The 13,235-nt window shown below is 33.5% G+C and overlaps 3 protein-coding genes across 3 annotated transcripts; 1 reads left to right on the forward strand and 2 right to left on the reverse strand.

Moving 5' to 3' along the window:
• Nucleotides 1–7,123: 7,123 nt before the first annotated feature.
• LOC137920201 (3-hydroxyacyl-CoA dehydrogenase type-2-like) lies at nucleotides 7,124–9,429 on the reverse strand. Its single transcript, XM_068763467.1, has 5 exons — nucleotides 9,325–9,429; nucleotides 9,085–9,249; nucleotides 8,752–8,916; nucleotides 8,053–8,290; nucleotides 7,124–7,658 (listed from the first exon to the last, which is right to left on the reverse strand). The coding sequence occupies exons 1-5, from the start codon at nucleotides 9,331–9,333 to the stop codon at nucleotides 7,465–7,467; spliced, it is 771 nt and encodes a 256-aa protein (XP_068619568.1). The 5' UTR covers nucleotides 9,334–9,429; the 3' UTR covers nucleotides 7,124–7,464.
• A 646-nt stretch (nucleotides 9,430–10,075) lies between these two features.
• LOC137920211 (transmembrane protein 169) lies at nucleotides 10,076–11,971 on the forward strand. The gene is made up of 2 exons (XM_068763480.1): nucleotides 10,076–10,277; nucleotides 10,485–11,971. Exons 1-2 carry the CDS (start codon nucleotides 10,176–10,178, stop codon nucleotides 11,613–11,615), a joined length of 1,233 nt encoding a protein of 410 aa, XP_068619581.1. The 5' UTR covers nucleotides 10,076–10,175; the 3' UTR covers nucleotides 11,616–11,971.
• Nucleotides 11,972–12,188: 217 nt separating this feature from the next.
• On the reverse strand, nucleotides 12,189–13,093 carry blp (mitochondrial import inner membrane translocase subunit Tim16). Its single transcript, XM_068763481.1, has one exon. It carries the CDS (start codon nucleotides 13,018–13,020, stop codon nucleotides 12,637–12,639), a length of 384 nt encoding a protein of 127 aa, XP_068619582.1. The 5' UTR covers nucleotides 13,021–13,093; the 3' UTR covers nucleotides 12,189–12,636.
• Between the last annotated feature and the right edge of the window lie 142 nt (nucleotides 13,094–13,235).

Consider the following 13,235-nt stretch of genomic DNA (forward strand, 5'->3'; position numbering starts at 1 on the left):
ATATGTAATCGTTTGTAAAATTAACGGCCTTGCCTGCATTGCACGAATAGTTCGAAATACAATTTTATTTGACGCTACTGACAAATTATTTCAACAATAGCGACACCATTTTAACATTTATTACTTTATACACTACTCCGTGAAAACGTTGTTGAGTATTTTATATTTAATCTTGTGTACGGATGTTTTTTTTTTTTTTTGAAATATAAGAACTTTAGACTTTTCATCAATTTAGGTTTTCGAGTCTGCCATTGCACAAATTGTAAAAGGGAAAAATATATGAAATGGTTTTCTGATACATTCATAGCCCTCTTTTATTTGCACTTTTGTAAATGAAAGAAACAGATGAAACTTTTAAGCGACAAATTGTAAAGAAATTAAAAGATGCGTTTACATGCAACTACTTTTTACGAGGTGTAACAGTTTATACGGTGTAACATCGCCTTGTCGATTAACGAAAATTGCCTCTTAAGAGTTGTCTAGTAATATACTACACACATTGACCGAAGTTGACCTTTAAACCCGTATTACAACTGTCTTGTTTTACATACAACTCAACAACAAGAACGTCGCCGCAACGGATGACGCACTTCTATTTTACGCTTATCATAGTTGTCCGCGAATCATACCAAGAAACAGGAAATAAAACAGTACATATCGTAGGTAAAACAAATTATTACAAAAGGCAGCAAACATTGACGGATATATAGAACCGATATACATAAGAGAAAGAGAACGCGTCTACGCTGTCCAAGCGACAGATGTGGACTGACATTTTGCCCTCATGTAAACGCATTCTTATCTCTTTATCATCATCCAATCCGCAACTTAAATGTGAGTCTGCGAGATTACATCAGCAAAGAGAATCACTCAGTACAGAAGCCATGTTCAATTCATAACTCTTCTATTGCTTTGTTCGATGAATTTTACGACTAGCAGGTGTTACTCGTGCTAGGCGCAAAACACACCTGAGCTACGACAAGCTTCACGACCCCTCGTGCCCTCACTGCCATGTGACGCATGCGCGGTAAATTCCCGAATGAATATGCGCATAACAATACGTCAAAGTGAAAGTCCAAGAAAATCCAGAAAGAATTAACCGGAAACTCAGTGGAGCTTGTAATTTTTATTATGATTATTTTGCGAATAAAAATCCTTAAACTAAGAACAATTCATTTCTAAACATATTTATCCTGAACATATTCTGAAATAAAATAATTTGTTTTTTTGCAGAGCTTGTACTTATTTTTTTTTAGTTACATAGAGATACTCGTGTATAGCGTTGAAGTGAGAACGTGAACGTTACATATCTAACATCACATCATACGTCAATTGTTACTGTCCACTACGGCCACGATACTTTTAAGGCTCAAACTATTCTTGAGCGGTCAAATTTAAATTCGCATATTTAAAGGTCAGTCGCCAGCAGGGTAACTATTACCGTAATTGTAATTGCTGCCAGTGTATTTAAGTCAAAACTGTAAACAGTACGCAATTGTAAACTTAAGAGTAATGGCGAGAGCTATTATATATCATCCAACATCCAACCTTCGATGTAGAGCAGGGTTTTTTGACTCATTTGCACGGTTATAATATCCACATAAAAATTGTTAAATTTCATTTAAAAATTATTACTTTTTAGTTCCTCGCTCTTCTCAGAAGTATAGCATTCCGAGCCAATGTTAGCTTACTACCTTTAATTTTTAAATAATCTACAAATGCCTGCTGAAATAAAGATATTTTGAATTTTTAAATGCCTGGAGCTTCGCTGTCAGATTAAATCAGAAATTAGGTAATCCACAGAAGAACTAGTCACCGACGTAGATAAAAAAGAATTGCAAGTCTAAAGTGGCAGCGGGCAGGGCACAGCATTCGTCGAACCAATGACCGCAGGAGCTGAAAGGTTCACGAGTGGCAGTCAATGCCCGGTAGACACGTCTTGGGTAGGCTCTGTACTAGGTGATCCTAGCAGCGCAAGACGAAATCGAGGCAATCTTTGAGGAAAGTCTATGCCTTGCAGTGGGCGTCGATCGGTTGATATGATGTAAATGGTGGGACAATTGTAAATAGTCTCTGTATATATATAATACACACTACCTAAATCACACCAAGCTTTTGTTTTCTCGCAATCGAAAAATGAAAAAAACCTTGTATTACCCGTACAAGTATTTTTCTTCCGCCACTCGCATGGCACATAAAATACGTAAATAGTCATAGTCAATGAAAAAAGGAAGGTAAATTAGACACAGCAAAATACAATTTTTTTCTAGTGTAAACGCACCGTTACCTTGTTATCACTAACAACCAATGAGATAGTGTATACATTTTCTAGTGTTAGTAAATGTCGAATGCCATGCAATAATATTTTACATCACACCCTGATACTAATTAATGAAGCCATTCTTACATCACTCAGTACTGAAACCATCATTAATTCCAAATTCAATAATTTTGTGCGATGAATTTTACAACTAGCAGGTGCTACCCGTGCCAGGCGTAAAACACACCTGAGCGTCAGCGAGATTCGCGAGCCCCCGGATCCTCTCCGCCATGTGGCGCATGCGCTTTACCCTATGACTGTCTACAAATGTATTCTTGGTCGAATTTTCATTCGGGAACTCAAGGCGCATGCGTATCATAGCATTGAGGGTGCGAGGCGTTGCGAAGCCCGCCTTAGCTCAGGTGTATTTTACGCCTGGCACGGGTAAGACTTGGTAGTCGTAAAATTCATCGAACAAAACTATTAAACTATAAAATAAAGGTGACTCACTACAGGAATTCTGAGTGATCTCCTTTTTGAAATAAGCTTGCTGCCTCTCATTCCAGGTGCGGTGTAAATTCTCCATCATCATTATTATGACTCCTCCCTCGAAAATCGCCACCATGTCCGGTCTTGCACTGCCGGAATCTTTCAATTTCCCGTGATCTTCTCTATGTCACCAGTCCACCTATTGGAGGCCACTCCTTATAAGATAGAATAAATACTAAGACAGTCCATGCTAATACTAGTAAATGTACAACAACAAAGAGAACACTCAGTCCAGAAGCTATCCTATATTTTTAAATCAAAGGTTTTATTCGATGAATTTTACGACTAGCAGGTGTTACCCGTGGCAGGCGTAAAACACACCTGAGTATCAGCAAGATTCGCGAGCCCTCGGACCCTCTCCGCCATGTGGCGCATCCGCGGTAGATTCACAAAATTGGACTAAAAGTACAAATAAAAAGGTAATCGTATACGTACGTAAATGTATACATAAGGGTTTTTAACAGGAACAATGAACATAGAAACAAGAAAATATTCTAACAGAACTTTCCACAGAATCTTACAAGCTTGCAAACTTATTGTCATTCTTAGGAACTTGTACTTAATGTATCAGAGTACTTTGTACGATTGCTTTTGCTTATTTACCCGCAAACACTACCCCTTATTACATATATACAAAATCCATGATACTATCTTAAACAGAACCAGTGACCCCAAGACCTTGAATATTATTTTTGACACCAAATTTCTTTTCGAGACATTCATTAAGAAGAAGGCAAACAGATCATTTGGTTTCATATAATATGAGCAGCAGAGTTTAAAATTGTTAAATGCTTCGTAATTTTATACTGTGCTTCTGTTCGTAGCCATCTTGGATATGCATCCTATTTGTATCGAGTGTATATTGAAAGAATCGAAGTTATTCAGAAACCTTTATGACATTTTCTACAATTTAGAAACCGTGTACGCGTTCAGCTAATGGATGTGAATTAAAAACTGAACACGTATCTGAATCTTTTTAAAGACGAAATCACCAGTATACATGATTAGAGGGCGCATGTGAGCTACCACCCATGCATGTAATTAGTACTCAAAATAAATACAAATATAATGACAGCGGTCATCACTGACGGAGTCTGAATTCAAATCCATATGAGGCTTTACACCCAAAAGCGCAGGAAAAACAAAAAGAACGCTACAACGACGTTCCTTATCAAACTACATAGTTAATAGCAAGTTTCCATTTGCTGCCACTATATGAACATGGCGGATGTAATTTATCTGCAAAAAATTATTACTGACACCGTGATTCTGAACTCTTGAGTGACATAAGATTTAGCACTAGTAAACTTGTGCAAGCTCACATTGTTATACGTTCACTGTATACCGGAAAAATTATTTCCTTATACGAGCGTGCAGACTGTACAACGACCTCTTGCACGAATTCAACTTACGTGTTTGATAATACCGTTTCTCACTTAATAATAGACAACAATAAAATTATTTTCTTTAATTTTCGAGCGCTGATTTAAGAATTATGAGATAAAACTTACCATTTTAATATATAAATTAAATACTGTTTTAAATCTAAACTACGTTTATTTTTAAAATAACCATTTCCCCTCTTTTTTTTTCCTCTCTAATGGTTGACAGGTCAGGGTTGATAGGATTATTTAAAGATATGTAGATAACAGAATTATATTTACGTCGATATTTAGATTTTGTACTGCTTTTCTACACATTTGTTGAAACTTTTAAATATATCAATTATTTAAGTTTTAAAGGTTCTTTGGCTTTTGTGACCAGTCATAGAACATACTCACGTGAACGTTACATATTCTTAGCAGAATTTTCATTTGGAACCCCACCGTACATGCGTCACATGCCTGTGAGATCTTGTCGTTTCGATAGATGTCTTTTAAAACTTGAACGGAAAACATTTGTTAATTGTAAAATTCATCTAGAAAGCTCCTTTTCGGGTAAACGGGATCAATCAACACAGGAACGAAGCTAGTAAACACTCTTTTCCTCTGTCGATGAAAGAAAAATAATGTGCTTGAGTAGTCTCTCACCACGGCCCGCATAAGGCATACATTGCTAATAACAGGGTAAACTGAACGCATCCGCATAGCGCAAATAATTATTTTTATATTATGTCTTTACATCATTTAATTATTTAGCTAAGAGGAAGCTGACGGCTGTAAAATATTATAATAATATAGCTTATTATATATATAATATAGCTTATTATTAGTACATCTGCTAACATACTGCAATTACACATTATTAAATTTTAAATTAATGAATAAGTCTCTTTTGGACGAATATACTACAGTAATGGTTAGTAAAAATAAGAAACATCAAATACACGATTTTTTTTTTCAAATCATAGACATATTAATATATTTTCTTGTATTACTTCCACGACTTTTTGCCGCCTATTAGATTCTTTTCACGTCTTGAAACAGACTTTGGTACCGTACGAGGGTCAAACTGAAAGTTCTTAGAAAATCAAAAACTAAGCATTCTAGCAAGTTATTAGTTTTATTATAACTTTTCAAAATAGCGTCCATTTACATCAATACATCGCTGCATTCGATGGAACCATTGAGAAAAGCACCTTGCCCACTCGGCCTTAGGGGTCTCTTCGACGGCGTTTTGAAACGCAGCCACTGCTACTTCGGCGTCCATAAAATGTTTTCCTCGAAGTTTTTCTTTTATTTTCGGGAATAAATAAAAATCGCAGGGTGCGAGGTCGGGGCTGTACGGCGGGTGACCCAGTAATTCCACGTCTGAGGTCGCCAAATAGTCGATCGTTTGCCTGGCGGTGTGCGACGAAGCATTGTCGTGATGAAGGAGGATCCTGCTGCGAGGTCGTTTCTCTCGAACTTTTTCCAAGACAAGTGGCAAACAGTTGTTAGTGTACCACTCTGCATTAACCGTTTTCTGATCCTCTAAGACAACTGTCGCGTAATGACCTGTCTTTCCGAAGAACGAGGCCACCATCTTTTTTCCAACACTTCGACCTCTCTTCACTTTAGTTGGCAACTCTTCGGAAGGAAACACCCACTGAGCAGACTGTCTTTTGGTTTCCGGATCATAACAGTTAATCCAGCTTTCGTCACCCGTTATTATGTCGAACACAGCATTTGAGTCACCTCCGTTAAATTTTTGGATCATTTCTCGGCACCAATCAACACGGCGGAGTTTTTGAGCCTCGGTCAAATTATGCGGTATCCAGCGGGCACAAAGCTTCCTGACCGCTAAATGTTCATGGAAGATTTTGTGCACTTGACTCATACCTATGCCTAGACTTGTCCGAATCTGCTGATAGGTCACTCTTTTGTCAGTCTCTATCATACGCCGCACAACACTGATATTGTCTTCAGTCGTCGCTGTAGAAGGCCGTCCCTCACGCAAATCATCGGTGAGATTAGTTCGACCACGTTTGAATTCATTAAACCAGTTGTAAACTGTGGCACGAGATGGGGCTTCATCGTGAAAAGCCAATCGAAGTCGATCATAACTTTCTTGTTGACTTATATGACATCGAAAGTCATAAAAAATCATTGCACGAAAATTTTCTCGGCTTAAATTCATTCTGACGTGCACAGACAATTTTCAATTTGCCGCCAAATCGTAAAACAAATGACAAATGAATGAAATGTATACTCAATATTATTGGTAAAGAGTTCTATTTTCAAAATTTAAACTTATTTTTTTAATATAATGCTTTTAAGTTGCCAGTTCTAAAAACTTTCAGTTTGGCCCTCGTAATACGAAGTCTAAGACGTTGCAGAGGCAGACAAAACGGACTTTTCGATGAAATTTTAAAAAACAATTATTTTTCTTTCTTATTTAATTGCGTTAAAATAGGTTAACTATTATCTTCTCAGTGATTGATAATACTGAAGGTCTGTCTTAAAACACTGACGAAATCGATCTTTCCACGCCACCCTATCCTACGTTATCCTCAAGGTAATATTTATGAAGTTTAGTTATTGACTTTGCTTTCACTCGATTTTACTGGTAACAGTCCAGCGGGCAGGTCGGCATGTGGTCTTTTACCGTCTACTTACCCTATAAACAATTTGTAGACGTTACTTTTTGTTGGTAACACATAACACAATTACTTTCCAGGTGGTTCGAAAATTTACCATGATTCAAAGCCATACAAGAATATCGATAAAACCATATTTCTTACGTTAATTATAACAGTGAAAACTTATCTCTTAACTAATTATTTATTTTATGTTAATATTATTTAAAGTTCTTAAAAAAGAAACATGAAATGATTCCAATAAAAGTACAATACAAAACAATGTTTTACTTAAAACTAATAACGCACGACATGCACACTTACATTAATTGGGTCAAATAAGTTGAATGTCTCTATGGAGATGACTCTGGGGATATATTTAATGGATCAAATATCTGTCAGTCATAAAGCTTTCGAAATTAAGTCTGGACGTGGAATAATTAGACTGCATTATCACCTCCAATGATTGAACTTTACTCGAACACATTCTCAATTTACAAAAATTGATCTAATTCTATTTCCCTTTTATGTGAATGATTTGCATTAAAATATATTTATTAAGAATACATTAAAAAAAAACAAAATGGCAGTCACATCATTTGTACATATATTTTCGTCTTATATATATTAACTAATCTAAATTAACAAACAACATTATTTATAAAGGAAACCATCTCTGTGCACCATCCAGTCTTATAACCTCACCATTTAGCATAGGATTCTCTACTATACTGGTTACTAAATGTGCAAATTCCTCTGGTTTGCCAAGTCTCGATGGGAAAGGTGTCATACGCTTTATAAACTCAATCATCTTCAATGGTAAATATGATAAAAGTGGTGTATCAAATGTCCCTGAAACAAAAATTAAACATTTTAATAAAATTTAAGTCATATGCATTGTGTGTAATTTTGTTTGAATTTCACAAAACTATTAATAAATATAATCAACAGTCTTCTCCCAGATATTTTATTAAGTTAAAACATATTCAGATTTTTATATGATTAAGACCAAATATCACCACTTGCACCTAGTGTATACACATGTCACATATTTTCAACTTGGAAATATGGTGTATTATATCCATATATTGTTATGTATACATATATAAATATGGGGTATTATATACATATGACATTGTTAATGATGTAGTTATGCCCATAATATATAAGTCTGAAAAATATTTTTTAATTTCAACTTAAAAAAAAAATAACTAAAACATTGTAAATTATACTTATTTACACAAACCTGGTGCAATAGTAACTACTCTAATCCCTTGTGATGCGAGATCTCTAGCAATTGGTAAAGTCATTCCTATTATAGCTGCTGTGGAAGCTGCATATGCTGCCTGACCAATATCACCTTCGTAAGCTATTGTAGATGCTGTATTAACAATAACACCTCTTTGACCATCATCATTTGGTTTATTTTTACCTAGCAAGCCAGCTGCTAACCTAATTGTGTTGAATGTTCCAATAGTGTTAACCTAAAATAAAAACAAATTGTTATTAACTTTGAGAGGACATTTTCAGACAAAAAACTACAATTATCTGTATTATTATCTACATCCACATAAGATAAGACTAGGCTCTCCACAATTTGCTACCCATGTGTCCTAAATTATTTTGGCTACACAGTACACAGTCAACCAGATAACTTCGATAAATTACTGGTTATAGCAAAAGATTCACATTGTAGTATTGGATATCAATTGGAAGCAATAGGATGCAGTCTGAAAGGATCAGAGTTCATTTAGAACCCTAATAGCTTTAATTTAAGGATGTTATTAAAAGAAAGCTCAGTTGATTCTAATTTCCATAAATTTGGGCTTTTCTGGCATTTTTTTTCTTGATAAGTAGATAACATTATGAAAGAATTGAAATTCAGTAATTATCAAATCACCCATGAAATTGAAAAAATAAAAAGAAAATTACTTTAGTGACTTACATTTAAACACTTAATAAAATCATCTTTACTGCATTCCCTGTCTTGTTTAAAGTTGTACACTTGGTAAGTTTGTGCAAAACCCGCACAATTGACCAGAGTGTCTAATCTCCCAAATTTTGTTTTTGCTAACTCCAATGCTTTCGTTACATCACTTGTTGAAGTCACCTAGAAATAGGATTTATAATGGATAGCACACTTTTTTTTAATAAATGATAAAAATTTACTAGTACCATAAGCATTTGAAATACAACCTTATGAAAGATTCATTTGTACTAAACTATCACCTTACTAAGAAAGAGCATCGAAACACTTATAGAAAAATTGATAACTTACACAACCAACAGAAACGACAACATTATCGCCGAGGCTTTTCGCAAGTGCCTGTGCTCTTGATCCTTGAATATCCAATATTACAACTCTTCCATCATTCTTAGCTAATCTTTCTACAGTTGCTTTGCCTAAACCTGAAGCCCCGCCGGTTACCAAACTCACCATTCCCTAAAGAAGAGGTTATGTTCAATTTAAACAAGTTTAAGATTATAAGAAAGTATAATATTGTCATAAATTTGTCACCTTTAACATGATGTTATATATAATGTATAAAACTTATGCCTTAAATACGAAATAAGTCATCTAGCATACTTCTTTTAAATTCTATGTAATAAACCGCTCAATATGTTATTGACAGCTACGTAAATAAGATCATTATGAGATGTGAATTGAAGTTTGGTAAACCAGCAAAGTTAAATTTTGAAGTACAAAAATTATAACATTTATTAAAATTAATTTATTAATATCTAAAACCATAAGTACAATTTAAAATATCTATATTTTTATTTTCTTTACATTGTTGATTTTTAATGAAATACAAGATGTTGGACACTGTATTTTATAATATTCTTTAATTCAAATTTTCAAAATAAAATATCAATGTTTTTTATATTATTCCTCCATACATATAATCCAAAAAAATCACCAATACTAAAATAAATCTTGCGTTTTTAAGTGAATAAATCCATTTCTTATATTCAAGTCAATTTGAAACAATTTTCAATTTGTGTTTCAATTAAAATTTATCTACCGAAATTTTCGTAACACGCTATTATATTTTAATGATAATTAAAATAATCACCTAGAAACTTTAGATTGTAAACCGTAATTGCATTGAAGTACATCTCTAGTCAGCCATTGAAATAAAATGTGAAAAATTGGTACAATCGAGAAAAGTTTATTTAAATTAACTTAATTTATCACATAAAAATATGCGAAAAACATTTTATATGAGTGTAAAATTTCATATGTGTATATAAATATAGCACGGTGTTTCCCTTCTCTAATTAATAACGATATATTATCGACTTCGTAAAGCCGGCTTTTTGTTCAATTGAAGACATTCAAATTTTGAATTGAATACAAATTGTACCATGGCTAAAGTTGAACAGCCGATTTTTATATTACCTAAAAAACGAAATGGAAAGAAACAAAATTCCGTGTCGGGTCACGTTGATCACATTATAACAGTGCAGGTTTGTATCCTTTAACTTACATTTTCGTGATAATTATATTTTTTGGAAAATTCTTTCATGATACAAACTAATTGTAACCTTCAAATCTATTATCGACTACAGTTTATTTCAAGATAATCCATAATATTTGCTATTCCATACTAGTATACTAAAATGTAAAAACATTAAACCTTTAATTCTATGTCTAAGACTACTACTATTTTGCAGGGAGTTGCTGATAATGATATGTCAACCAAATATAAAAACGGACTATCTCCAGTTACTGAACATGTTGTCAATGGCATTATACATTCAACTATGGAAGGACTGAAATCAAATATGAAAATCAATCTTCCAATTATCAATGATGTTAATGATGAAGACATGAATGACACAAACATTCTCATTGACTCACAACAAAAGTTACAGAAGAATGGATACCATGCTCTCTCCACTTTACACAACAGTCGGGAGATTATAGATTTATCTCCAATTTATGAAAACTCTTCTGATGCTTGTTCTAGTCTTGGAGACCTGAGAGAAGTGAATGAAATGGAAACTATAAAGGGATGCAGAATATTAAACTCTGATAATAATGAAAGCACTTGTGCTACTCCAAACAGCATGTCCCAAACTCAATCCGAGAATAGTTTTGAAATGGGACCTCTTACAGACAGTCTTAAGAACAGTGCTAAAAGGAAAAAGCGAGTTAATATTGTTCCTGGAGTGGTTGATTATGAGAATGCGGATACTGAAATAACTACACTTAAAGTTGAATCTGAGGGGTCTATTTCACCTACATCATTGACTGATAATTCAAAAGACGGGTATTTGACAATGACGGGTACAATTAAACGAGGAAAAAAGAAAGGACAGAATGTTGATGTCAAATTGAATATATCCAGGGAAGAGCTAGAGATAATAGAGGCCTCTATTGTGGCTGATGAGTACAGTAAAATGGATGTGTCCAAGTGTTCACTGTATAATGGACCACACATTTTTGTATTCAGCCTGCTTTGTGTACCTTTTGTGGTTTTCATTTCAGCTGCATATTCATTCTATATTGGTACATTAGCCTGGTATAACATTTTCTCACATGTCACTGAAAATTTTAATTGGATCAAAAAGGCATTTTTTGCACCCATTGTTATTTTATCATATCCCTTTTTAATAGTAATTTTTACAATTGGTGTGGGATTATATGCTGGCGTAGTACAACTCACTTTCAGCGGAGCAAATTGGTGGAAAGATGTTTGTGATTTTGAAAAAGGGTTCTATGGTTGGCTTTGCAATTTGTTAGGTATGTCAGAGTGCAGCCCTTATGAAGTAGTTGTTTTAATGGATGTAAAACCATCCTAAAACAAACTTATTAATAAGAGTAAAATATTTTAGGCAATTTGCCAATATCACTGCCATTCATACAGTCAAAAAAGATTTCTGACAAAAAAAGTGGCAATAATATTTTTAAGTATATTAATTGAATTAGTCATATCTAGTCATTGACATTTACAGTTTTGATCTTTATTACTTAATTTATTATACCATATTATTAATATTTTTTGGAAAACTAAATTAAGAAATAAAGGGCCTATTGGTGATAAAATGTAATGGAAGGGAACAAATGGATTGTCATAAATGATAGAAAGAAAAGATTTTACTGAAATGAAAAGATCTTCCAATGCTCAATTTCTTCCATTTTTTTTACTCTTACGAATTTTGATAATCATTTTTCTAGTCAAATAGGTTATTAATAAGAAATTCTTTTAACATATTTTCAATTATTAGGAATGTATTTGTATGTTTATTGTGAAACAGAAACAACAGGATATTCTATTAGTTATGTTATATGACTTATTGTCGCACAAAATAAACTGCAAATCAAGGAGCAATATTAATTAATTTTAAATCCAAAACAGTATTTATATGACATATTGAAAGTTGGCATGTTTTACCATAGGAAACTGCTTTTATTGTATTACTGCAAATTATTCTATTTAAATAGTTATAACAGGACTTTTAATATGTAGCTTTACAGTAAAAAAAAATGTATGCAAAATAAGTTGATGTTTTTAATATAAACTAACAATGCGACACATAGACTATATTCTATACAATAAGAGAGGAGATATGCTTAGCAAAATGTAACCATTTATACTGCTTAGCATTTAGGAAACTGTATAATATTAATGGTTCTATAGAAAACATTTTGTGACATAATCAACATTTTTAATAATAAGAAGACTGATGTACTCTAGTCACTATTGTGTCCATTTTCTACATAATAAAGTATTTTATAAACCTCTTGCCCTTTCACTAGATATCTACAACATAAATGTACACAAATAAAACTGGCTGCAGTCCAGAAGATTTTTTTATGGTTTCACGATGCATCTTTTGATTGATTTGACTCAGATTGCGTCCCTTTTGGCTTTAATTCCACATCTATTCTTTCTTTAGCTCTAACTATTTTTGATTGCAAATAGAAAGAGCCACCTTTGGATTTATCATTAACATTGAATAAATGATCATAATTTTTCTTAACTTTCTCAGGGTCTAGTTTATCAATATTCAAAATTTGCATAGCTTCTTCTAATGTAAGACCCGTGGAAGCATTGGCAGCTGCCCTTCTTGCACCTTCTGGTCCGCCACCAGCCCGCTTTGCGGCTTCTTGAGAAGCAGCTATTTCTTGTTTAAGAGCTCTTGCAAAAGCTTTTCCAACAACTTGAGCACCCAAAACAATTATTTGAGCTATATATTTAGCCATTGTAAGTATATCAAATTAAATAATGAGATAACTTGGACCATAACGAAAAGTGAAAATGTCAAAATCAAAGTTGTTAAATTGTCACTTGAGGTTAAAACGCGTTTATGTAAATTTAACATGTAAATTAATTATAGACTGAAAAATATTTTTACAGGACCTGAACATTTAAAAACTGTTGTGATGAGCTAAATAGTTCCTGTGTAAATGAAGTTTTA

Source organism: Battus philenor, unplaced genomic scaffold (genome assembly GCF_028537555.1).
Source record: "Battus philenor isolate CCGP_79_NKW_IND1 unplaced genomic scaffold, ilBatPhil1.0.hap1 SCAF_18, whole genome shotgun sequence".
Classification (NCBI taxonomy): domain Eukaryota; kingdom Metazoa; phylum Arthropoda; class Insecta; order Lepidoptera; family Papilionidae; genus Battus; species Battus philenor.

What these genes read in the sequence shown, in the direction of transcription:
- LOC137920201 (XM_068763467.1), bottom strand. An exon ending in TTGTCGTTTCTGTTGGTTGT is followed by an intron (nt 8,917 to 9,084) that starts GTAAGTTATCAA and finishes TCCTATTTCTAG; the next exon opens with GTGACTTCAACAAGTGATGT. An exon ending in AGTAGTTACTATTGCACCAG is followed by an intron (nt 7,659 to 8,052) that starts GTTTGTGTAAAT and finishes TTTTTGTTTCAG; the next exon opens with GGACATTTGATACACCACTT.
- LOC137920211 (XM_068763480.1), top strand. Translation starts at nt 10,176, where the DNA reads ATGGCTAAAGTTGAACAGCCGATTTTTATATTACCTAAAAAACGAAAT. An exon ending in ATCACATTATAACAGTGCAG is followed by an intron (nt 10,278 to 10,484) that starts GTTTGTATCCTT and finishes ACTATTTTGCAG; the next exon opens with GGAGTTGCTGATAATGATAT.
- blp (XM_068763481.1), bottom strand. Translation starts at nt 13,020, where the DNA reads ATGGCTAAATATATAGCTCAAATAATTGTTTTGGGTGCTCAAGTTGTT.